The 27,481-nt window shown below is 41.8% G+C and overlaps 2 protein-coding genes across 2 annotated transcripts in view; one reads left to right on the forward strand and one right to left on the reverse strand.

Moving 5' to 3' along the window:
* LOC143775317 (acyl-coenzyme A thioesterase THEM4-like) overlaps positions 1–27,481 on the forward strand; it is a 494,072-nt gene that overhangs the window by 92,198 nt on the left and 374,393 nt on the right. The gene's annotated exons all lie outside the window — the stretch shown is intronic.
* The window catches only part of LOC143775316 (gonadotropin-releasing hormone II receptor-like), a 112,228-nt gene that overhangs the window by 76,296 nt on the left and 8,451 nt on the right, over positions 1–27,481 (reverse strand). The window contains exons 2-3 of the mRNA XM_077263311.1: positions 7,848–7,925; positions 2,868–3,380 (exon numbers count right to left, since the gene is read on the reverse strand). Coding sequence (XP_077119426.1) covers positions 2,868–3,380; positions 7,848–7,850 — 516 coding nt within the window. The 5' untranslated portion in view covers positions 7,851–7,925. The remainder of the gene's footprint in view (positions 1–2,867; positions 3,381–7,847; positions 7,926–27,481) is intronic.

Below are 27,481 nucleotides of genomic sequence, written 5' to 3' on the forward strand. Positions count from 1 at the left end.
GATTAATGTCAGGACTCTGAACATTTTTTACCTTTTGTGCATTACTGCCCTTTTCCAAGATGGCGTCTTTGGTCTCATGTGCACTGTGTCTTCTTGCTATAAAACTCCACCCCAGCCTTCAGTCTGTGCTAGAGTATTCTGCCTTGCATCCAGCTCCTGACCTCTGATTACTCCCTGGCTATATACCTGCTCCTGTGAACCTGTGTGGTGATCCTGCTACTCTGCTCTGAGTTCCTGCTGCATACACCAGTTTCCAGTAATCCTCCTTCATCTGCTGCTCGTGTTTACTTCCATCTGCATTTGCTGGACATGTAAGCTGCTTCTGCTCTGCAAAAACCTGAGACTATTAACCAGGCCTCCCTGGTTGAGCTAAGATATGATTTGAACTGCCTTATAAGCTTATCTATCTGTGTTTGGAATAAGACAAGGATTTATTCGTGTCAAGTATCCTCAAGAATAACTATGCTTCATAGACTTTCTGCTTGATTGCATTTTCTTCTGAAGTTTCATATAGACTGCTAAGCTGCGTTTAATATTTACACCAAGTGTTGTGGACTTGAGTTTCTCTCTGCACCTGTTTGAATCACCGTGTGATAATATAGACTTTACCACTTATAAAACTGTGTCCTGTAGTTGTCTTGTTCCACGCAAAGAGTCTCCTGAGTTATCCACTATAATTATTACACAGTGTTTTTTGCACCTTTTTTTTACGGTGTTCACTGAAGGGGTTAACTAGTGGGATAGTTTTATAGAGCAGATCATTATGGATGCGGCAATACCAAATTTGTGGGCATTGCTGCTGCAGTGTGTCAGCTGTCACATACAGTTGACACCCGTACTCAATTGCCACGGCACTCAACGTGAGGCCACGTGATCAGTGCGCAGTACTAGTACTGTTGTTTGTGGCAATATACCTCCCACAGAGTAGTACTAGTACGGCGCATGTCAGAAAGGGGTTAAATAGATTGTAACGATTACAGTGAGACTAAATATGTCTGTTACATACTGACTTGTGATACGTACTTTTTTTTCAAATGCAAAATTTATTTTAAAAAAACAAACATTTTTTAACCCCTTACGGACGTCGGGCGTAATAGTCGATGTCGGTCTCCCTCCCTTTGATTTTGGCTCTGGCGGTGAGCTCACATCTTTCAGGGGATATGTCACCTGTTTTGAACAGCTGACATGTTCCTGCAATAGCTGCAGGTGGAATCGTGATTGACCCATGGCTATTAACCAGTTAAATGCCGCTGTCAAACTCTGACAGCATCATTTAAATCGCGCTTCTGTTCATCGGGCTGGAAATACGCACACCGGTGACCCGCGTCACGTGATCGCGGGTCACCGGTGTGTTGACATGACAACCTGAGGTCTCCTGGAGACCTCTATGGTTGACAGTGACGGCTTGCTGTGAGCGCTAAACAGTGGTCGGCACTCATAGCAAGTCAGTAAATCTGCTATATAGAGGCGATCTGAACATCGCCTCTATGTAGCAGGGCTGATCGGGCTATGGCAGCTTCTAGTCTCCTATCGAGACTATTGAAGCATGCCAAAAGCAAAAAAAATTGTTTTTAAAAATATAAAAAATTAAAAAAATATAAAAGTTCAAATCACCCCCCATTCTAGATTTCTGTTTTTTTTCAGTCAAGATGGGGTGCCTAGTGTACATTAATGTGAAAAAATGAACTTTTTTGAATTTACCATATGGATGCAATGAAACAAAGAGTGAAATATTTTAAGGGGTGTGAATACTTTCCTCACCCACTGTATCCTTTGTAACAACTGACAGGTTTATTCCCAGTGACTTAGCATGTCAAACCCAAAATGACTGAAACATGCGTTCACTAAAAGTCTGCGATAGAGATGAGAACATCTCACAAAATTTGAATTGGCCAAATCACATGAATTTTACAGGGAATTTCAATTAATAGCGAACTGAATGCCACTTCACTGCTCACCTATCTCATCGTCATTGCATCTCGCTTTTCAGTCTTCCACGCTTCATCTTTTACCCTTCGGCCGACATACCCATTGCCTCTGGTATCTTCAATCCAGGAGGAATCTTCCAAGTCCGCTAGGCCTCAAAGGTCACTGTGCGCCATGCGGTCACATGGGTGACTTGAGTTGTAATTCATGATGCTACGACATGCTCGCAACATCTCAGTGCGTGGTGACCTCTGAGGATTACCCGAGCCACAAGAAACCGTAGAAAATAGGCAGAGTGGCCAAAAAGAATAATTAGAGGAGTAGAGGACCGGTTTGTGGGACAGATGAGCAATGAGGTAAGTATTATTTTTTTTAACCATTTCCATGGCCCTCTGTGATTCAGCAGATGACCATTTCGCTGAATTTGCGTGGTCTGAATTGAAAAACAACTATATTCTGAAGAATATTGATTTTTTAAAACTAAAGTATAATTCAATTTTACTTGATTAATTTGCTCATCTGTAAAATGTCACTGTCATGACTGTATGTTGTACTTTATTCTTTTCAGAGACTTTTGCTGGTACTGACCTTCTGATATGATTGGTAGTTGAGGTTTACTGGCTGGGTGGCAGTCTTAGGGGCTAATTCACATGACATCATAGTGGCTGTACTTTATCACCTGTATTAGGTCCTCAAATCTTTGTCTGACTGCAGGTCTCATGATCAGAGCAAATATGATCATATACTGTATGTTTCAGTTACTTACCCAAACTGGTGCCGCATTAAGAGCAAGAAAATACATCCGTTATATAGTTGTGCGAATTAATCTTAAATGTGACAAATATTGTGAATATTCATTAAATTGCAAACGTCTGTGTAAATATCAATTTAAAATAACAACAGGAACCATAATTATTAAAGAAAATCATTTTCATCTTTACCTGTGGTGATGCCAGGAGAAGACTGCCGATCCAAGCAATCCATAGCATGATCCGGTTGCGTTGCCCGGCACTTGTAAAGCTTAGTGGGTACAGAATGGCCCAGTGGCGGTCAAGGCTGATTACCACAAGCACTAATGCAGCAGAATACATAGCAAATAGCTTCCCAAAGTTAAGTATCTTGCAGGAAAGTTCATCTGCGTACCATTGCACCATCACATTCCATATTGCATCCAATGGCATAACCAAAAAGGTAACCAGCAGGTCAGCCACAGAGAGGCTGAGAATAAGGATTCGGAGATGAGATTTGCATCGTTTCCCACTAATGCTGCATAGTACAGCCACATTACTACACGATGCAATGAGGAAAAAGCAACAGGTAATGCCCACACGCACTTTGGCAGCTGCTGTAAATGTAGGTTCTCTCCAGGGGCTTGGAAACCCCAGGGCTGAGGCGTTGGCATCAGATAGGACCAGATGGCTTTGATTCACAATAGCTCGCAGCATAGCCATGGTCTAAAACATACACATGCAAAAAGCTGGATTAGTAAGGAATAGAGAATATAATATCATGATGCATATTAGCAATAATCCTTTTTACATTCTAGATTTTAATACAAAATAGGTAAATTCTTCAGGTCAACATGGGACTTGTATTATATACCAATATGTCACGCTGCCCAGACAAAGGCAAATGTGTCTGGTATCAGGATCTATAATCATTTATCACATTGATAGATCCAGCTGTTCAGACTTTCAGAGGGTCTTATGCTGACTTACTAAGATAAGCTAGGGTCTAAGGGTAACGTTTCTCCTTATGGAGAGTGACATACCAGCTGGCTTGTCAAAGTAAGGAGGCTTATTCGCCGTGCAATGCTCCTCTGGGAAATTAAATATGCAAATTGCCTCTTCTGAGAAAAAGAGGACTTAAACTCTATAGCGCCACCTATTAGAAGTAGCGATCCTACAAGTCACAATCAACGCTTTAATGAGTTGTGCAATATGACTTAGGATAAAAGCCAGCTGGTATGTCACTCTCCATACGGAGACCTTAGACCCCAGTCCATAGCCTCTCACCTAACCAAATCAGTTCTCATGCTTCACACTGATGAGGGCCAACAGCCCGAAACACCGTGTCTGTGAATTGAGATATTGATTTGGCTTTTATCCTAAGTCATATTGCACGACTCGTTAAAGGGTTGATTGTGACTTGTAGGATCGCTACTTCCTACAGGTGTATAGAGTTTAAGTCCTCTTTTTCTCCGGTTAGACAATTTGCATATACGATAAGCTACTATGTCAATATGATTTTGGAGATGATCCTTATCACTGGGAATCTGTATGTGTATCTGTGAAATCTCTTCCCAAGTGGTGGGCGATTTAACAAGTGAGTCAATGATGATATTTAATGGGTAGGCCATCCTGCTAAGGCTATGTTGACTCATGTTTCAGAAGTTTTTGTGAACATACATATGAATATGGTTTGTAAACATTCATGCATCTGCTCTAGAATCATCCACATTAAGATAGATGGAACAGATTTATAAAAGTGCACCAAATATGCTGCATTAGGTTATACCTTTAGGCACCATGCGTACAATATAAAGGCACTTTTTATTAACAGTCTTCGACTCGATCTTGATCCATGGCGACTTCACGGATGAACAATTTGTAGGAAGATCAATCTTGTGCAAGCCTAGATAGGTCCACCAGGATCTTCTCTGCCGTAATCTTTACAGTATCAAGCAGTAAGGTTGCTGATCTTCCTCTTCACCTTGTTCCTTTTATTCTTCGGACCATGATGTCCAACTCCAGTGTTTACTGTTTTCTTAAATTGTTTTGTTTGTTCTTCTTGGCATCCATTATATTGATAACATCCTTCTCCAGCACCACAGTTTGAAAGCGTTGATTCTTCTTCTGTTTTCTTTCTTTATCGTCCAAGTTTGACAACCATATATTGCCACTAAAAAGAACAAGCTATGTAGGAGCCGTGTCTTCGTCGCCAGTGAAATGTTCCTCAGAGGCACTACAGCAACATATTTTGTAAGCCACTATGCAATGATTCTGGGACCCCTAAGTAGAGAATAGCTTCAAACACACTCCTTCAGATGGAGCTTGGTAAAAGACCTGCTATGTTGGATTTGTATGTAGGGTATAGGCCCTATGCATTTCCATATTGGAAACAGTCTAAATTTGCAGGGACAATACCGAGAGTCATACCTCAAAAGGGCAGGTTTTATGCAAATCTTGTCATTTTCAGACTTTTATGGGTTTGGGCTTAAATGTCCCGATTTTAGCATTTTAAATGTTAATAAGTATGCACTTCTATCAGTGCCCTAGTAAAACTCAGTACTAAACAAATCCATAATAAAGCCTTGGGCAAGAGTCTTTAATATTCAAACGTTATATTACTTATATTACATATTACTATTACATTTGAATATATTCCTTCATTTAGAAAAGTTGAGTTTGTCATTTTTTCATTTTTTTCTTGCAAGATATTATTTAATGGGGCTTTCCCACTTTTCCACTTGTAAGCAAATAACGTTTCCAGGAATGCAGTAGATTAACACTAAGGGTATGTTCATATGTTGCGTTTTCGTAGCATTTCTTTGGTGCCTTTTTTTCAGGACGAAAAGAAGCTGCATTTTACAGTATTAGCAAAAGCTATGAGATTTTCGAAATCGTATTTGAGCATTGCAGCGTTCTTCAAAATCTGCATCATGTCAATTCTTTCAGCGTTTATGCAGTGTTTTTTCTCATTAACCCTAGAACGCATACCTGGGGCCTCGCAGGCCTGCCAGGTTACTTGTTTTCTATTTTCTGTAAAAGTACTTTAGTTAGAATTTTGAAAATCTAGGTAATCCTCAGGTATATAGTTGTTAGTAATTTCCAGTTATTCATATATTTTTATGTTACAGACATTTCGGTATAACAACCTTTTTTGGGACTACCCCATATTCACGCACCTGGGGCCTTTTAGGCCTGTACTAGGTTTACATGTGATACTCAGTCTTTTTGTCTGTATTGTTGCTGGGGAAGAACTTTTATGACTCTGCTATTGCTGCTATTGCTGGGAAGAGTGTGGATTCTGCATTCCCTTTTTTCCAATATCCTTGATGTGTCAGCCCTCATTGTTTATTGTCAAACTAATCCAGAATTCCATGACAACGGGAAAGACAAGAGACGTCTATTTTTGACAGTACTTTGTTATGAACGTTTGATGCCTACTATGATGGAGAGAAGCAGCATAATATGCTTATCAAGGCAAATTACGGAGGCAATGATCCGATGTGGAATACGCTTTCTGGAACATCCAGCGCAAAGAGAAAAAAAAAGAAAGCGCTGCTATATTTGTCCAGCAAAGAAGGAAAGAAAATCTGAGCGTTTCTGTTCTACTTGCGGACAAAATGTATGCAAGGAACATTCAGCCGAAAAAATAATATGCGAGAATTGTCGGGGGAATATGTAAAGTTACAAATAAATATTCCTGCACCAAGTTTGCTACAACCAAAAAATGTTTTCATAAAAAAATTGCATATAGAATGCCTATATTTGGCGTGCCCGTTTACTTACTTTTTTGTTGTTTTATGCACATAATTATGTTTTGAAATATACACATCTTAGGCTGTGTTCCCGGTAGCGCTGGGGTTCGCCAGAAGGGGATCCATAATGGATCTGACCTCCTGGTAACTCCAGGATTCCGCCAGCCTTAGCTGGGGTCACCAGGAGGTCAGATCCATTACGGATCCCCTCCTGGCGGACCCCAGCGCTAGTTGGAATGCATCCTTACCTTGCAATTGTAAAATACATTTTGAAAAGTATTTTTATTTGAGTTATTCCATGATAATTGTAAACAGGTGCGTGAATGTGTAGATTTCTATGGGTATGCGTTCTAGGGTTAAAAGTAATGATAAACTGCAAAAAAAGCTGAAAGAATGTAGCATAACATTTGTGCTGCATTTTTTTTTCTGTGTTTTTCGGGAATAAAACAAACTTTATTAACATGTATTGTAGACAAATCACACATTTAATCTACAGCGAAAATGCAGCAAACAACTACATTTTATATAAAAAATGCAAGGTTTGAACATACCCTAACAGCCTATCTTTAAGATACGCCAGCAATATTTGTTCTATGGGGTCTGATCTTTAAGATTCCTGCAGATCAGCACAGAAAATAGTCACCTTTGAGGTTCACATAGTGTGAGTGACTTTGTCCAAAATTTGTCCTATTTGCTTCACAGTTAGGATAGAAGTTAAAGGGTCTTTCTAAGGTCCTAAAAAGTTTGGCTAAAAGGTAGGAAAGGTATGAAATCTAGAACAAAACACCTATACTCCACTTGTTAAATCTTCTGTCACTTCAATCATACAGATCCAGTACTCCCTTAGGCCTTAGGCAATATGTCTACCCTCGTGACTGCTGCAGCCAATCACTGGCCTCAGCGGTATAAGACATGAAAACACTGAGATCAGTGCTTGTCTTCAGTGGTCACATGGGTAGATGGGGCATCATCTCTGCAGCCATGTAAAATGATGTGAAACATGGCACACAAGAGTGCCGGTACTGAAAAACCAGGTGATTTTTTAGAACCTCAGAAACCCCATTAAAAAATAGAAAGCCCCATTAATATCAAATTACCAGAAAAAGCACGTGTTTCTATTTCTAACTCTGGAATCACATGATGAACACTACAATCGATTTCTAGATGTAAAATGCATGTAAAATGTTCTCCAGGGATCATTAGTGTCATTTGTGTGTTAAGTGCGGTGTCTATATTGTGTGATACCTGGTTTACAGCATTTATCACAGAGGGTAGTGATTCATGTGAGGCTCCGGAGACCCTTCTGTCACAATATCAACCTTAATATTTATGACATTCATGAAGATATAATGGTGAGCAGAGTTGTTTTTAAACTGATTCTGAGATCATGAAAGCTAAATGGGGGCGTCTGTTTCTCGTATAAAGTAAGCTGTCTCACCATATTAATCAAGCCTCCTCTCCAGACATGTGATCTATGTCCACATTTTTGTCACCAGCATCTTATCTCCTGAAGTTCCTGCAAAAAACACAAGCGAGTAGAGTTAAGGCCCATTTACACTGGCCAATAATCGGTCAGATTCTAACACTGACAACACAGCGATAACGATAATTGCGTAATGTAAATGGGTTGAGCGACTGAATGATGTGTCCAAGGTGCTCTTTCATCACGCATGAAATCATTCAGGTTGCTGAAAACATTTTTGTTCATCTATTGAAGATTTTATCATGTAAGTGGAGATTATTCGCTCATGTCAGGATTGTACAGGACAAAAAGGAAGAGGGGAGCATTCATTCATTTCATTAACGCTTCTAGTCCTGTATAAATACTTGTCTGACATTGTTGGTCTTGGTTTGGTTGGTCTGACATGACTGGCCATGGGTTACAATTACATTGGTCATTTTTTAACCCCTTCTCGACATGCGCCGTACACAGGCTCGGACTGGCCCATAGCGTAACAGGGGAATCTCCCGGTGGGCCCCTGTGCAGATCTGGGCCCCTAACCCCACTGTTTGAACAGTACTTGGCATAATGCAATTGATTCACTCTGTATAGAAAAAAGCAGCATCTCATCATTCATTAACCAAACTATCCAGTTTATTATTATATGGAGATATAGGTACATTTGTGAACAAGGGTAGTGTAATATTTGTATGCAGGTGAAAATTGGGGCCCCCAAAGTCAATGTTACTGGTGGGCCCTTCGCATTCCAGTCCGACACTGACCATACATATACTGCTACTGTATCGCGCGGCCTCACGCTGAGCGCGACAGCGATCGGGTGCGCGTGTCTGCTTTATGTGAGCGCTGACACCCCGCAACAAAGCCCACGATCAGTGCTAGCAACAATCTCGGGCGTTCAACCCCTCTGATGCCACTGTCAGTAGTAACAATGACATCGAGGAGCATCATGCATGGAATGGGTTCCCTGCGCTCTTCCATAAAGACAACGTGATGCGATTGCATTGTCCTTATGTTTTCCATGGAGACCCCGGCCACAAAATGGACACGTGGGATCCTTCAGAGAAGGTGGCATGCCAGTGCTAGCCCAGGGCAGGACTTCAGGCACCTCCTTCTCTGCCTGTCAGATGGTGTTCTGATATTCTGTAGTGCAGAAGCATTGCAGAGTATCAGATCAGAAATCTGATCCTATACAGTAATGTCCCATCCTGGGACAATGTAAAAAAGTTTTAAAAAAATTATTAAAAAGTGTAAAAATATTTTTTATAAAATCCCCAAATAAAGAACATAAAAGCATACATTTTTCCAATAGATACATTTATGTAAATATACAAAACAATAAAAGTAAACATATTTGGTATCACCGTGTTGTCCGTAACGACCCGCTCTATAAAACTGTCCCACTAGTTAACCCCTTCAGAGAACATCGTAAAAAAAGCAAATAAGAAAACGAGGCAAAAAAATGCTTTATCATCATACTGCTGAACAAAACGTGCAATAAAACGCGATAAAAAAGATGAATTTAAATAAACATGGTACCGCTGAAAATGTAATCTTGTCCTGCAAAACACAAGCCACCATACAGCTCCATCAGCAGAAAAATAAAAAAGTTATAGCTCTCAGAATTAAGCGATGCAAAAAATAATGATAAGCTTCAACTCAATCCACCAAAAAAAGCAAGTCCTCACTCAGGTCTGTCATCTGTTAATGGAAATATATGGGGCTTCTACGTTACTGGAAAAATGAAATGTATATTAAATGGAAAGAGGGAGCATATCTAAAGGAGAATATAATGCTGTTTGCAAGGAATGCAGGATAAGCGTGAGTAGAGCTAAAGCCAGTAATGAAGTGAGGCTTGCAAGGGAGACCAAAAACTATAAAAAAGGATTTTGGAGGTAGGGCAAAAGCAAAAGAAAAGTCAAAGATGCTATGGGATTTTTAGAGGATGAAGAGGGTGAAGTGGTCAAATATAATTTTCAGAAGGCTGAACTTTTAATTTCTATTTTTCATCTGTGTTCTCTAAGAAACCAATTGTAAAATCAACTGATCTTCCTGGTGCTATTGAAGGAATAAAATAAGCCACGCTATCTATAAACAGAGAGATGGTGAGAGAACATGTAGCTAATTTAAATTAATTTAAATCACCTGATCCAGATGAATTACATCCTAGGGTACTGAAAGAGTTGGCAGAGGAAATTGCAGAACCACTTGCCAGAATCTTTGAAAAATCCTGGAGAAAAGGAGAAGCCCCAGAAGATCGTAGAAGGGAAAATGTTGTCCCTATCTTCACAAAAGGAAAGAAGATGGAACCAGAAAATTACATGATAGTGAGCCTTACTTCTATACCAGGAAAGATCTTTGAACAAATTATTTAACAGCATGTACATAAGTACTTTGATAAGAATACTATAAATAGCCAGATACAGCATGAGTTTGTAGCAAACAAGTCATGCCAAACTAATCTAATTTCCTTCTATGATGGAATCACTGACTGGATAGATTAGGGAAATGCGGTAGATATAGTATACCTCTACTTCAGTAAAGTATTTGATAAAGTATCTCATACTCCCCTTGTTGAAAAAATGACCAAGTATGGAATTGACAAGGCTACGGTTAGATGGATTCATAACTGGCTCAGTGATTGTACTCAAAGTGTGGTAATAAATGGTTGTAAGAGTGTTTCAAGTGGGGTACCACAAGGCTAAATGTACCTTCACACGAAACGACTTTACAACGAGAACGACAACGATCCGTGACGTTGCAGCGTCCTGGATAGCGATATCATTGTGTTTGACACGCAGCAGCGATCTGGATCCTGCTGTGATATCGCTGGTCGTTGATTAAAGTTCAGAACTTTATTTGGTCGTCAGATCGGCGTGTATCGTCGTGTTTGAAAGCAAAAGCAACGATGCCAGCAATGTTAAACATGGAGCTAACGACCTGTGAGAACGAAAGTGCGTCACTGCTACGTCACAGGATCGCTCCTGCGTCATTCTGGAGCTGCTGTGTTTGACATCTCTACAGCAATGTAAACAGCGACGCTGCAGCGATCGGATCATTGTCGTTCTCGTTGTAAAGTCGTTTCGTGTGAAGGTACCTTTAGCCCCGGCCCCAGTGTTGTTCAACATTTTTATAAATGATCAAGATAAAGGAACTGAAGGTAAACTAATCAAGTTTGCAGACGATGCAAAGCTAGGAGGGACCCTAGAGAAGACAGAGAAAGGATTTACAAGGATCTGGATAAGCTTGAACAATGGGCAGCGACTAGCAGAATGGTATTTAACAGGGAGAAATGCAAGATTCTATATCTGGGGAAAAATACATCTACAGAATGGGAGGAATAGAACTAAGCAACAGCATGTGTGGAAAAGATTTGGGTATACTAATAGATAACAGGCTGCACATGAGCCAACAGTGTGATGCAGCAGCAAAAAAAGGCAAACACAGTTCTAGGATGTATTAAGAGAATCATACAGTCTAGATCACATGAAGTAATTATCCCGCTTTACTCCTCCTTGGTCAGGCCTTATCTGGAATACTGTGTCCAGTTCTGGGCACCCCATTTAAAAAAAATACATTGAAAAACTGGAGCAAGTTTAGAAAAGAACTACCAGGATGGTGAGCAGACTGCAAAGCATGTCTTATAAGGGACGTTTAAAGGATCTGGGAATGTGTAGCTTGCAGAAAATAAGGCTAAGAGGAGACTTATTAGCTGTCTACAAATATCTGAAGGGCTGTCACAGTGCAGAGGTATCATCCTTATTCTCATTTGCACATGGAAATACGAGAAGCAATGGAATGAAACTGAAAGGGGGAAGATACAGATTAGATATTAGAAAAAACTTTTTGACAGTGAGTATGATCAATGAGTGGAACAGGCTGCCACAAAAGGTGGAGAGTGTTTCTTCAATGGAAGTCTTCAAGCAGAGGTTGGACAGACATAGTCAGACATAGCCTAATCTCGCAGTCATACTCCCTTACATCTCTCTCCTACGTGTTGCTCACATATATTTTAGCAGAAAGTATGGGACAAATGAAAGGGAACAGACCACTTGTTTGCGTTTGCTCCAGCTTTGCAGTGATTAGGTTCAGAAGGAAGTGAAAAGATTATTTTGATTACTTTATTAGCATTCTTCTGATAATGATTGAATTGACAATTATCTCTATACTTTTATTTGAATAAAAATACAATTTACAAGACACGCTGTTAGTGTTGAGCGATACCGTCCGATACTTGAAAGTATCGGTATCGGAAAGTATCAGCCGATACCGGCAAAGTATCGGATCTGATCCGATACCGATACCCGATACCAATACAAGTCAATGGGACTCAAGTATCGGAAGGTATCCCTGATGGTTCCCAGGGTCTGAAGGAGAGGAAACTCTCCTTCAGGCCCTGGGATCCATATTAATGTGTAAAATAAAGAATTAAAATAAAAAATATTGATCTACTCACCTCTCCGACGCAGCCTGGACCTTACCGCTGTGAACTGGCAGCCTTCTTTGCTTAAAATGAGCTCGTTCAGCACCTTCCATGACGTCACGGCTTCTGATTGGTCGCGTGCCGCTCATGTGACCGCCACGCGACCAATCAGAAGCCGTGACGTCATCCCTCAGGTCCTAAATTCCTAGAAGGGAATTTAGGACCTGAGGGATGACGTCGCGGCTTGTGATTGGTCGCGTGGCGGTCACATGAGCGGCACGCGACCAATCAGAAGCCGTGACGTCATGGAAGGTGCTGAACGTTCTCATTTTAAACAAAGAAGGCTGCCGGTTACCAGCGGTGATGTCCAGGGGCCTCCGGACAGGTGAGTATATCAATATTTTTTATTTTAATTCTTTATTTTACACATTTATATGGATCCCAGGGCCTGAAAGAGAGTTTCCTCTCCTTCAGACCCTGGGAACCATACACTGGAAACTTCCGATTCCGATTCCCGATACCACAAAAGTATCGGATCTCGGTATCGGAATATCGGAATTCCGATACCGCAAGTATCGGCCGATACCCGATACTTGCGGTATCGGAATGCTCAACACTACACGCTGTGCAATTATGTTCCAACAGCTAGAACATCAGTGTTCACATTTATTGAAAAATAAGATTCCATCACTGAGTGCTATTCAGGCCTTGGAAAAGCGATGGAAACCTGTATGTGACCAAATGGAGCCACAGAGTAGAAGTGTAATCAAAGCCTAATTAAACTCAAGATTAAAGTGGATGGATGCAAGAGGGTTTACAGCTGAAATTCAGGGATACTACAACATTTAATGGGGTTGGCCACTTTCTATTGGTGCAGCTTTCCACACAAACTGACAAGCACTTCTACCCATAAAATCGTTGCTAATGGAGGGGAATTTGACTAGCAAAGTCCATCAGCCTTCTCCAATTGTAAAACACCTCCAAGGAAAGCTGCTTTTCTATCGGAGGAAGATGATGACCTGGTCTGGTCACATGCTCCTCCACGAGCAGACATTTTATGGACAAAAGTGCAGAAAGCAACACTAAGAAGAGAAAATAACCAAAGCCTTTAATGGATGATCAGGTTTTTGGAAACCTGTTAACGTAGGCTTTAGTGTACTGTGCAACTGCCTACCGAGCTTTAAATGGGTTGTGTGAGACATTAACATTAAGGCTTATCCTTAGGCTACTTTCACACATCAGTTTTTTGCCGTCAGGCACAATCTGGCGAATTTAGAAAAAATCAGATCCGGCGCAAATTGTGAAAAACTGATGCGACAGATCTGTTTTTTTTGCTGCTTTTTTTGCATTCGTTTTTTTTACCAGGTGATAGAGTTTGCACTTCCTGTTTTGGGGAAGAGAGAGAGACATACAGACAGAGAGAAAGACACACAGAGAGAGAGACAGACAGAGAGAGACACAGAAAGACAGACAGAGAGAGAGAGACACAGAGAGAGACACACACAGACAGAGAGAGAGGGTGATTTTCCAGAATGGAAAATGCATGATTTCTTAAAAAAAGGAATCGGTCTCCAGATTCCATCATTTCACCTCACGTTTCATCCGTTGCTGGGCGTTTTTTTGGCCGGACAGAAAAAACGTTTCTCTGTACGTTTTCTCTGGCCGCCGGAAAACAAATTTTGGACACATCCGGAAAAAACTAATGAAACATGAGGCCATCCGTCGCAATCCAGCACTAATACAAGTCTATGTGAAAAAAACCGATCTGGCAGCAACTTTTGCCGGATCCGTTTTTTCAAAATTCGCTGGATTGTGCCTGACGGCAAAAAACTTGATATGTAAAAGGGGCCTTAGAAAGTGCGACAAACGGCACCCACGCCGATCAACTGTTCCAGGTGTTGGCTGGAACTGCTCAGTCACGGAGCTGTACAGTGCAGATCTGTTATATGTATAGTGGCTACGGCTGGGTACTACACATCTGTCCCCTATTCAAATCAATAGGCAGTGGATGTGCATTACCTAGTTGTTGGCCACTATTCTGTGGATGAAGCTGCACTGTGCAGCTCCATAACTGAGCAGTTTCGACTGCCATTGACATCGGAATCAGCTGATTGGCGGGGGTGCCAGGTGTCGCTCCCCCACCGATCAGACATTGATGATCTTTCCTAAGGATAGGCTATTACTGTTAAAGTCCTTGACAGGCACTTTAAATAGTCCTTATCATTTTGAAAAAACTTTGCTTAAATGAAGAAAATAAAAACATTGTAGTTTATCTTATCAGAGAAATATCCTAGTCCACTTATGAGCCAGTTCTTGGTCAAATCAAAACAGTCAGTCTGTTCACTGAGATGTCAGGTTACAGCTTCTACTATGCTGTATGAAGAGATAAGGGAGAGGAAGAGGGAGGAGAAGAGTGACACACAGGCTGGGAAGCACACACTGATCCAGCAGCAGTTTTCTAGCAAATTTATAAGTTCTTCTCAGAACTGGATTCACAGATACACTGCTTAATATTTTATGATCTCTTCCATGCTGCTGCAGCTTTGTCTGTGCACTTCATAGGGAAATAAAATCAGGAAATCTTCATCTCTCTGTGTACTCTATATTGAAGACATTACAGTATACACAGTACAAAGTTAATTTCCTCCTACTTATTCAGAGAGAAGTGAACATTGGAGATAGAGGCTGCAGAGTGAGCACTGGTGAAAATTTCAGAACACAATTGATATAATGGCCTGCAAAAGTGTTATTACATAGATTACATAGTAATTATGTAATAACATAATTCCTCATGTACACACAACAACCTATCCTGAAAAGTTATATGAAGTTATAGATATATTTTAATAAAAATTACACAAATTGTGAAGAACTAGAATGTGATAATGTGTCTTGTCAGATTACGCATAGATGTTCACTTTTTAAACTTTCATTTTATTACTGGCTATGAGAGTACTTAATATTCGAGTATACAGAGTATAACATTGTTTTAAAGGAACAGATAAATTATACAGCTTATATATAGGAAAAATATATTTTTATTATGATGAGTGCAAGTGCTCGCTACTCAAGTTTGCCTTGGGTGCTCGGGTATGCATCGAGTATCGCAGGAGTGTGAGGTGACAGGAAATATGCTTCTCACTGTCACCTAAAATTAACCGTTTGCATGTAATTTGCAGCAGCTATTCCATCTTGCTTGTTATGTAGAACTGATAATATTATTGCCTGCAGTACTAATCACCAGTCACAGGAGGTCACTGTTGCCCCTGCAACCTCTTGATGACTGTGGCTTAACCTCTTTCCGACATGTGCCGCAATAGTACGCACATGTCAGATTCACCCTGTTTCCGGGCACATCACAGTTGATCTATACAGCTGACATGTACCCGCAACAGCCGCAGGTGAAATCGCGATCCACCAGCGGCTGTTAACTAGTTAAATGCTGCTTTCAATCTCTGACATCGGCATTTAACTTGTGCTTACATGAAGCAAGTCACTGGCTCTGCTTATCGGTGACCCAGTCACATGAACGTGGGTCACCAGTGGGTCAGCATGACAACCTGAGGTCTGCAGCAGACCTCTGTGGCTGTCATTGCCAGATTGCTATGAGAGCCGCCCCATGGTCAGCGCTCACAGAAAGTGAGCATTTCTGCTACACACAGGCAATCTGATCATCGCCTGTGTGTAGCAGAGGCAATCAAAGTACTGCAGCTTCTAGTCTCCCATGTCGACTATTGAAGCATGCAAAAAGTAAAAAAAAAAGTTTTAAAAATATTAAAAAGCTTCAAATTTAAATTCAAAATAAAACAATAAAAAAATCAAATATACACATTATTTGGTATCGCCGCCTTCAGAATCGCCCGATCTATCAATATAAAAAAAATAATTAACCCGATCGCTAAATAGCATAACGAGAAAAAAATTAAAAACGCCAGAATTAAGTTTTTTTGGTCCCGTTATATTGGATTAAAATGCAAAAACGGGAGATCAAAACATTGCGTCTACACCAAAATTGTATCAATAAAAACGTCAGCTCAGCATGCAAAAAATAAGGCCCCACCCAACCTGAGATCACAAAAAATGGAGACGCTACAGGTCTTGGAAAATGGTGCCATTTATTATTTTAACAAATTTTGTATTTTTTTTTCACTACTTATATCAAAAAGAACCTAGACATGTTTGGTGTCTGTAAGCTCGTAATATCCTGGAGAATCATAATGGCAGGTCAGTATTAGCATTTTTTTACATAGTTACATAGTTACATAGTTATTGAGGTTGAAGGAAGACTTTAAGTCCATCTAGTTCAACCCATAGCCTAACCTAACATGCCCTAACATGTTGATCCAGAGGAAGGCAAAAAAAAACCCATGTGGCAAGGAGTAACTCCACCATGGGGAAAAAAATTCCTTCCCGACTCCACATACGGCAATCAGACTAGTTCCCTGGATCAACGCCTTATCAAGGAATCTAGTGTATATACCCTGTAATATTATACTTTTCCAGAAAGGTATCCAGTCCCCTCTTAAATTTAATTAATGAATCACTCATTACAACATCATACGGCAGAGAGTTCCATAGTCTCACTGCTCTTACAGTAAAGAATCCGCGTCTGTTATTATGCTTAAACCTTCTTTCCTCCAGACGTAGAGGATGCCCCCTTGTCCCTGTCTCAGGTCTATGATTAAAAAGATCATCAGAAAGGTCTTTGTACTGTCCCCTCATATATTTATACATTAAAATAAGATCACCCCTTAGTCTTCGTTTTTCCAAACTAAATAGCCCCAAGTGTAATAACCTATCTTGGTATTGCAGACCCCCCAGTCCTCTAATAACCTTGGTCGCTCTTCTCTGCACCCGCTCTAGTTCAGCTATGTCTTTCTTATACACCGGAGACCAGAACTGTGCACAGTATTCTAAGTGTGGTCGAACTAGTGACTTGTATAGAGGTAAAATTATGTTCTCCTCATGAGCATCTATGCCTCTTTTAATACATCCCATTATTTTATTTGCCTTTGTAGCAGCTGCCTGACACTGGCCACTGAATATGAGTCTGTCATCCACCCATACACCCAGGTCTTTTTCATTGATGGTTTTGCCCAGAGTTTTAGAATTAAGCACATAGTTATACATCTTATTACTTCTACCCAAGTGCATGACCTTACATTTATCCCCATTAAAACTCATTTGCCATTTATCAGCCCAAGCTTCTAGTTTAGATAAATCATCCTGTAATATAAAATTGTCCTCCCCTGTATTGATTACCCTACAGAGTTTAGTGTCATCTGCAAATATTGAAATTCTACTCTGAATGCCCCCTACAAGGTCATTAGTAAATATGTTAAAAAGAAGAGGGCCCAATACTGACCCCTGTGGTACCCCACTGCTAACCGCGACCCAGTCCGAGTGTGCTCCATTAATAACCACCCTTTGTTTCCTATCCCTGAGCCAGCTCTCAACCCACTTACACATATTTTCCCCTATCCCCATTACTCTCATTTTATGTATCAACCTTTTGTGTGGCACCGTATCAAAAGCTTTGGAAAAGTCCATATACACTACGTCCACTGGGTTCCCTTGGTCCAGTCCGGAACTTACCTCTTCATAGAAGCTGATCAAATTAGTCTGACATGAGCGGTCCCTAGTAAACCCGTGCTGATACTGGGTCATGAGGTTATTCCTCTTCAGATACTCCAGTATAGCATCCCTTAGAATGCCCTCCAGGATTTTACCCACAGTAGAGGTTAAACTTACTGGCCTATAATTACCGAGTTCAGTTTTTGCCCCTTTTTTGAATATTGGCACCACATTTGCTATACGCCACTCCTGTGGTACAGACCCTGTTATTATGGACTCTTTAAAGATTAAAAATAATGGTCTATCAATGACTGTACTTAGTTCCTGCAGTACTCGGGGGTGTATCCCATCCGGGCCCGGAGATTTGTCAATTTTAGTGATTTTTAGACGCCGCTGTACTTCCTGCTGGGTTAAGCAGTTGACATTTAATGGGGAATTTTTATCACTAGTCATATTGGCTGCCATGGGATTTTCTTTTGTAAATACTGATGAAAAAAAGTCATTTAGCAGATTGGCTTTTTCCTCATCCTCATCCACCATTTCACCCAGACTATTTTTAAGGGGGCCAACACTGTCATTTTTTAGTTTCTAACTATTTATATACATTTAGTGAACCTGGTAAAAAAAAAACAACAACTGTGGAATTGCACTTTTAATCAATGGTGTCATTCAAAAGTTAAAATTGTCCTGCAAAAATCAAGCCCTCGCATGGCCATATTGACCAAAAAATCAAAAAGTTTTGGCTCTGGGAAGAATTCGAGCAAAAAATGAAAACATAAAAATGGAAAATGGCCCGGGGGTTAAAGGGTTAAAGTTTTTTATTCTGAGTTGGTCACCCCAGCTCTGTGAGGAGAAATAAAAACAGCGATTCTGTTGGCAGAGACAGGTGTTATGTTAAATGGACTGTATTCTACTGGTTTGAACTCCAGTTTGGACAGAACCAGACAAAGCCCCAGGCCAGGGGTCAGTACAAGCAATTGGGAAGAAGTGCCTGACAGGAAGGGGTTGGTTTGGTGGCCATCTTGAGAAAGCTTGGTGCGATCTTGAAGGAGAGGGATGGGTCACGTCTCCATCAAGTGCCATCCGTGGAGGTGAAATCCCCAGGATCCGACATCCGTAACACACCCAGAGGGCCCTCAGCTGTGGTACCACACATCAGTTAGAAACACGTCATTCTCTGCAACACACAGCGACCAGACGCATGTCGGTAAGTCCTGAGCTCAGGCCCACCACGAGGATTACGGTAGGAGCGTGCATGCACACACAGTTAGTTTGGCACCAAACTCAGACTAGCAGATACAGGTGCTTGAATACATCAGTGCCCATCGGACTCAGCTTGCTGAACCACTAGAGACTTACAGAGACTACAGTACTAAAGAGGATCTACCTAAGTATACAGAGGTGATCCAAGGAGCAGCCCATTGCACTCACATGGTCCTTAACCCCTTAAGCCCCGAGGGTGACCGGGCCAATTTTTACAATTCTGACCACTGTCCCTTTATGAGGTTATAACTCTGGAACGCTTCAACGGATCTTGGCGATTCTGACACTGTTTTCTGGTGATATATTGTACTTCATGATAGTGGTAAAATTTATTTGATATAACTTGCATTTATTTGTGAAAAAAATGGAAATTTGGCAAAAATTTTGAAAACTTCGCAATTTTCCAAATTTGAATTTTTATGCCCTTAAATCACAGAGATATGTCACACAAAATACTTAATAAGTAACATTTCCCACATGTCTACTTTACATCAGCACAATTTTGGAACCAAATTTTTTTTTTGTTAGGGAGTTATAAGGGTTAAAAGTTGACCAGCAATTTCTCATTTTTACAACACCATTTTTTTTTAGGGACGACATCTCATTTGAAGTCATTTTGAGGGGTCTATATGATAGAAAATACCCAAGTGTGACACCATTCTAAAAACTGAACCCCTCAAGGTGCTCAAAACCACATTCAAGAAGTTTATTAACCCTTCAGGTGTTTCACAGGAATTTTTGGAATGTTTAAATAAAAATGAACATTTAACTTTTTTTCACACAAAATTTATTTCAGCTCCAATTTGTCTTATTTTACCAAAGGTAACAGGAGAAAATGGACCCCAAAAGTTGTTGTACAATTTGTCCTGAGTACGCTGATACCCCATATGTGGGTGTAAACCATTGTTTGGGCGCATGGCAGAGCTCGGACGGGAAGGAGCGCCATTTGACTTTTCAATGCAAAATTGACTGGAATTGAGATGGGACACCATGTTGCGTTTGGAGAGCCCCTGATGTGCCTAAACATTGAAACCCCCCACAATTGACACCATTTTGGAAAGTAGACCCCCTAAGGAACTTATCTAACCCGACACACCCCTAACCCTAATCCCAACCGTAAATGTAATCCAAACCCTAACCCTAACTTTAGCCCCAACCTTAACCCTAACTTTAGCCCCAACCCTAACCCTAACTTTAGCCCCAACCCTAACCCTAACTTTAACGCCAAACCTAGCCCTAACCCTAACCCTAACCCTAGACCTAACCCTAACCCTAGCCCTAACCCTAGCCCTAACCCTAGCCCTAACCCTAACCCTAGCCCAAACCCTAACCCTAGCCCTAATCCTAATGGGAAAATGGAAATAAATACATTTTTTTAATTTTATTATTTTTCCCTAACTAAGGGGGTGATGAAAGGGGGTTTGATTTACTTTTATAGCTTTTTTTATATCGGATTTTTATGATTGGCAGCTGTCACACACTAAAAGACGCTTTTTATAGCAAAAAAGTTTTTGCGTCTCCACATTTTGAGACCTATAATTTTTCCATATTTTGGTCCACAGAGTCATGTCAGGTCTTGTTTTTCACGGGACGAGTTGACGTTTTTATTGGTAACATTTTCGGGCAAATGACATTTTTATATCACTTTTTATTCCGATTTTTGTGAGGCAGAATGACCAAAAACCAGCTATTCATGAATTTCTTTTGGGGGAGGCGTTTATACAGTTCCACGTTTGGTAAAATTGATGAAGCAGTTTTATTCGTTGGGTCAGTACGATTACAGCGATATCTCATTTATATCATTTTTTTATGTTTTGGCGCTTTTATACGATAAAAGCTGTTTTATAGAAAAAATAATTATTTTGGCATCGCTTTATTCTGAGGACTATAACTTTTTTACTTTTTTGCTTACGATGCTGTATGGTGGCTTGTTTTTTGCGGGACAAGATGATGTTTTCAGCGGTACCATGGTTATTTATATCCATCTTTTTGATCGCGTGTTATTCCACTTTTTGTTCAGCAGTATGATAATAAAGCGTTGTTTTTTGGCTCGTTTTTTTTTTTCTTACGGTGTTCACTGAAGGGGTTAACTAGTGGGACAGTTTTATAGGTTGGATTGTTACGGACTCAGTGGTACTAAATATGTGTACTTTTATTTATTTATTTTTTAATTTAGATAAAGAAATTTATTTATGGGAATAATATATATATATTTTTGTTTTTCTTTATTTAGGAATTTTTTTTTTTTTTTTACACATGTGGAATTTTTTTTTTTTACTTTTTTACTTTGTCCCAGGGGGGGACATCACAGATTGCTGATCTGACAGTTGGCACAGCACTCTGTCAGATCAGCGATCTGACTGACAGCGCTGCAGGCTTACCAGCGCCTGCTGTGGACCCGGAAGTACTCCCTGCAGTACCCGGATGCAGCTCTGTGGCCATTTTGGATCCGGGGACTGCAGGGAGGAGACGCTCGGTACAAGGTGAGTACATCACCTTGTACCGATCGTCTCAGGGAAGCACGCAGGGAGCCCCCTCCCTCCGCGATGCTTCCCTGTACCGCCGGTACACTGCAATCATGTTTGATAGCAGTGTGCCGGGGGTTAATGTGCCGGGGGCGGTCCATGACTGCTTCTGGCACATAGTGCCGGATGTCAGCTGCGATAGTCAGCTGACACCTGGCCGCGATCGGCCGCGCTCCCCCCGTGAGCATGGACGATCGCATATGACGTACTATCCTGTTATGATCCTTAGTGGTTGAGGATCACAAATTACTCCAGCTAAGTAACAAACATAGGACAAGCTCTAGGGAGGTGGCAAACTGGACTGGCCGCAAATCTGAACCTATCCAAACACACTAGAAGTAGCCGGTGAACGTGCCTAAAAATCCTAGACGTCTCGAGCCAGCCTGAGGAACTAACTACCCTGTTATGGTTTCCAATGGCAAGGAAACATCAGAAGCATAGAATAAACGGACAAGCTCTCGGGTGATGGAAATTAGAGCTGACCGCGATGCTAAACCTACACACCACACTAGAAGTAGCCAGGGGGCATTCCTGCGTTGTCTCTAGATGCCGCGCGCCAGCCGGTGAACTAACTACCCCTGGTAGAAGAAAACACAGTCCTGGCTTGCCTCCAGAGAATGTCCCCACAGGAGATAGCAGCCCCCCACATATAATAACGGTGAGAGCAGATGAAAAGACACACGTAGTATGAAAGCAGATTTAGCACAGAGAGGCCCGCTAACTAAATAGCAGAAAGATACAACAGAGGACTTCGCGGTCAGCTGCAAAACCCTTCAAAACACCATCCTGAAATTACCTTAACTCATGTGACAACTCATGCCACTGGAGTGGTAATTTCAGCCCAACAAGAGCTTCCAGCTGCAGAGATTCACATAAGTGCAAACTGGACAAAACATACAAAAATAGACTTAAGGACTAAAGTGTCCAACTTAGCTGAGCAGAAAACTGGGAGCAGGAACATGCAACAGAATCACTCTGGATACATTGATGGCCAGCATTAGAATGACTGAGGAGCAAGGTTAAATAGGATACTCCCACATCCTGATAGGAACAGATGAACTGAGAAGGCAAAGCTTGCAGGACACCAGTACCACAAGAGACCACCGGGGGAGCCCACGAACCGAATCACAACAGTACCCCCCCCTTAAGGAGGGGGCACCGAACCCTCACAAGAACCACCAGGGCGATCTGGATGAGCCCTATGAAAGGCACAGACCAAATCAGAAGCATGAACATCAGAAGCTGTAACCCAAGAATTATCCTCTTGACCGTAGCCCTTCCATTTCACCAGATATTGAAGTCTCCGTCTGGAAACACGGGAGTCCAAGATTTTCTCCACCACGTACTCCAATTCACCCTCAACCAGCACAGGAGCAGGAGGCTCAACAGAAGGCACAAGTGGTACCTCATACCTCCGCAATAATGACCGATGGAAGACATTATGGATAGCAAAGGATGCTGGGAGGTCCAAACGAAAAGACACAGGGTTAAGAATTTCCAAAATCTTATAAGGACCGATGAACCGAGGCTTAAACTTAGGAGAAGAGACCCTCATAGGGACAAAACGGGAGGACAACCACACCAAGTCCCCAACACGAAGACGAGGACCAACACGACGATGGAGATTAGCAAAACGTTGAGTCCTCTCCTGGGACAACTCCAAATTGTCCACCACCTGCCCCCAAATACGATGCAACCTATCCACCATGGTATCCACTCCAGGACAATCCGAAGACTCCACCTGACCAGATGAAAAACGAGGATGGAACCCTGAATTACAAAAGAAAGGGGAGACCAAAGTGGCAGAACTGGCCCGATTATTAAGGGCAAACTCAGCCAACGGCAAAAAGGAGACCCAGTCATCCTGATCAGCAGACACGAAACACCTCAAATAAGTCTCCAAGGTCTGATTAGTACGTTCCGTCTGGCCATTTGTCTGGGGATGAAATGCAGACGAAAAAGACAAATCAATGCCCATCCTGGCACAAAACGCCCGCCAAAATCTGGACACAAACTGGGATCCCCTGTCGGAAACGATATTCTCCGGAATACCATGCAGCCGAACCACATTCTGAAAAAACAGGGGCACCAACTCAGATGAGGAAGGCAGCTTGGGCAAGGGCACCAAATGAACCATCTTAGAAAAGCGGTCACACACCACCCAAATGACGGACATCTTCTGAGAAACAGGGAGATCAGAAATAAAATCCATAGAGATGTGTGTCCAAGGCCTCTTAGGAACAGGCAAGGGCAACAACAACCCACTAGCCCGAGAACAACAAGGCTTGGCCCGAGCACAAACATCGCAAGACTGCACAAAAGTACGCACGTCCCGAGACAGGGAAGGCCACCAGAAGGACCTAGCCACCAAATCTCTGGTACCAAAAATTCCCGGATGACCTGCCAACGCAGAAGAATGAACCTCCAAGATGACTCTATTGGTCCACTCATCCGGCACAAACAATCTACCAGGCGGACAACGATCAGGCCGATCCGCCTGAAACTCTTGTAAAGCACGTCGCAGGTCTGGGAAGACAGCAGACAATATCACCCCATCCTTAAGTATACCCGTAGGTTTAGAATCACCAGGGGAATCAGGTTCAAAACTCCTAGAAAGGGCATCCGCCTTCACATTCTTAGTACCTGGCAGATACGAAACCACAAAATTAAACCGGGAGAAAAACAACGACCAGCGCGCCTGTCTAGGATTCAGACGTCTGGCCGACTCAAGATAAATCAAATTTTTGTGATCAGTCAAGACCACCACCTGATGTTTAGCACCCTCAAGCCAATGACGCCACTCCTCGAATGCCCACTTCATCGCCAAAAGCTCCCGATTACCGACGTCATAATTTCGCTCGGCGGGCGAAAATTTTCGAGAAAAGAACGCACAAGGTCTCATCACTGAACAATCTGAACTTTTCTGCGACAAAACCGCCCCCGCTCCGATCTCGGAAGCATCAACTTCCACCTGAAAAGGAAGAGAAACATCAGGCTGGCACAACACCGGAGCAGAAGAAAAACGGCGCTTAAGCTCCCGAAAGGCCTCCACAGCAGCAGGAGACCAATCTGCAACATCAGCACCCTTTTTAGTCAAATCAGTCAAAGGCCTGACAACGCTAGAAAAACCAGTTATGAATCGACGATAAAAGTTAGCAAAGCCCAAAAATTTCTGAAGGCCCTTAAGAGAAGTCGGTTGCGTCCAGTCACAAATAGCCCGAACCTTCACAGGATCCATCTCAATAGAAGAGGGGGAAAAAATGTACCCCAAAAAAGAAATCTTCTGAACCCCAAAAACACACTTTGAACCTTTAACAAACAGAGAATTGGTCCGCAAAACCTGAAAAACCCTCCTAACTTGTTGAACATGAGATTCCCAGTCATCCGAAAAAATCAAGATATCGTCCAAATACACAATCATAAATTTATCCAGATATTCACGGAAAATATTGTGCATAAAAGACTGAAAGACCGAAGGGGCATTTGACAGACCAAAAGGCATCACCAAATACTCAAAATGGCCCTCGGGCGTATTAAATGCGGTTTTCCACTCATCCCCCTGCTTAATTCGCACCAAATTATACGCACCGCGAAGATCAATCTTAGAGAACCACTTCGCCCCCTCAATGCGAGCAAATAAATCTGTCAGCAATGGCAAAGGATACTGATACTTGACTGTGATCTTATTCAAGAGTCTATAATCAATACAAGGTCTCAAAGAACCATCGCTTTTAGCTACAAAAAAGAACCCCGCTCCAAGAGGAGACGAAGAAGGACGAATATGTCCCTTTTCCAAGGACTCCCTAATATACTCTCGCATGGCAGCATGTTCAGGTACAGACAGATTGAATAGACGACCCTTAGGAAATTTACTGCCAGGGATCAAATCTATGGCGCAATCGCAATCTCTGTGAGGAGGAAGAGAATTAAGAGTAGATTCCTCAAAAACCTCACGATAATCAGACAAAAACTCAGGAATTTCAGAGGGAATAGATGAAGCAATGGAGACCAAAGATGTGTCCCCATGATTTCCCTGACATCCCCAGCTTAGTACAGACATTGTTTTCCAGTCAAGGACTGGGTTATGAGTTTGCAACCATGGCAATCCCAGCACCAACACATCATGTAGATTATACAGTACAAGGAAGCGAATCACCTCTTGATGGTCTGGAGTCATACGCATAGTCACTTGTGTCCAGTATTGTGGTTTATTACTAGCCAATGGTGTAGAATCAATACCCTTTAAAGGTATAGGAACTTCCAGAGGCTCTAGATCAAACCCACAGCGCCTGGCAAAGGACCAATCCATAAGACTCAAAGCGGCGCCAGAATCCACATACGCATCCGCAACAATAGAAGATAACGAACAAATTAGAGTTACAGACAAAATAAACTTGGACTGCAAAGTGCCAATAGCAGAGGATTTATCAACTTTCTTTGTTCGTTTAGAGCATGCTGATATAACATGAGTAGAATTTCCACAATAGAAGCACAAATGATTTTTGCGCCTATAAATCTGTCGTTCGCTTCTAGACAGAAAGCTATCACATTGCATACTCTGTGGTGCCTCTTCAGAAGACACCGCCAACTGGTGCACAGGTTTGCGTTCCCGTAAACGCCGATCAATCTGAATTGCCATTGTCATGGACTCATTCAGACCAGTAGGTGCAGGAAACCCCACCATGACGTCTTTTACAGCATCAGAGAGACCTTCTCTGAAAATTGCCGCCAGAGCGCACTCATTCCACTGAGTAAGCACAGACCATTTTCGAAATTTTTGGCAATATATTTCGACTTCATCTTGCCCCTGAGAGAGGGCTATTAGGGCTTTCTCAGCCTGAATCTCCAAATTTGGTTCCTCATAAAGCAACCCCAAAGCCAGAAAAAACGCATCCACATTGAGCAACGCAGGATCCCCTGGTGCCAATGAAAATGCCCAATTTTGGGGGTCACCCCGCAGTAAAGAAATAACAATTTTTACTTGCTGGGCAGGATCTCCAGCAGAATGAGATCTCAGCGAAAGAAACAATTTATAATTGTATTTAAAATTTAGAAAACAAGATCGATCTCCAGAAAAAAACTCCGGTATAGGAATTTTAGGTTCAGACCGAGGAGCATGTAACAAAAAATCTTGTATATTCTGAACTTTAGAGGCAAGATTATACAAATTGGTAGCCAGACTCTGGGGATCCATATTTCAACAGATAAAGTCTGAGCCATTCAGGGGTTAAGAGGAGAGGAAAACAGGAGACTGCAATTAGAGCTGGAGTGCAACTTCAGAGGAAAAAAAAAAGGTTTCACACAGTTCCTTTTCTCTCCTGCTTCAGCCTATAGATTAAACATTTGGGCTGGCCATACTGTTATGGTTTCCAATGGCAAGGAAACATCAGAAGCATAGAATAAACGGACAAGCTCTCGGGTGATGGAAACTAGAGCTGACCGCGATGCTAAACCTACACACCACACTAGAAGTAGCCAGGGGGCATTCCTGCGTTGTCTCTAGATGCCGCGCGCCAGCCGGAGAACTAACTACCCCTGGTAGAAGAAAACACAGTCCTGGCTTGCCTCCAGAGAATGTCCCCACAGGAGATAGCAGCCCCCCACATATAATAACGGTGAGAGCAGATGAAAAGACACACGTAGTATGAAAGCAGATTTAGCACAGAGAGGCCCGCTAACTAAATAGCAGAAAGATACAACAGAGGACTTCGCGGTCAGCTGCAAAACCCTTCAAAACACCATCCTGAAATTACCTTAACTCATGTGACAACTCATGCCACTGGAGTGGTAATTTCAGCCCAACAAGAGCTTCCAGCTGCAGAGATTCA

The sequence above is a fragment of the Ranitomeya variabilis genome, chromosome 5, assembly GCF_051348905.1.
Source record: "Ranitomeya variabilis isolate aRanVar5 chromosome 5, aRanVar5.hap1, whole genome shotgun sequence".
Lineage (NCBI taxonomy): Eukaryota > Metazoa > Chordata > Amphibia > Anura > Dendrobatidae > Ranitomeya > Ranitomeya variabilis.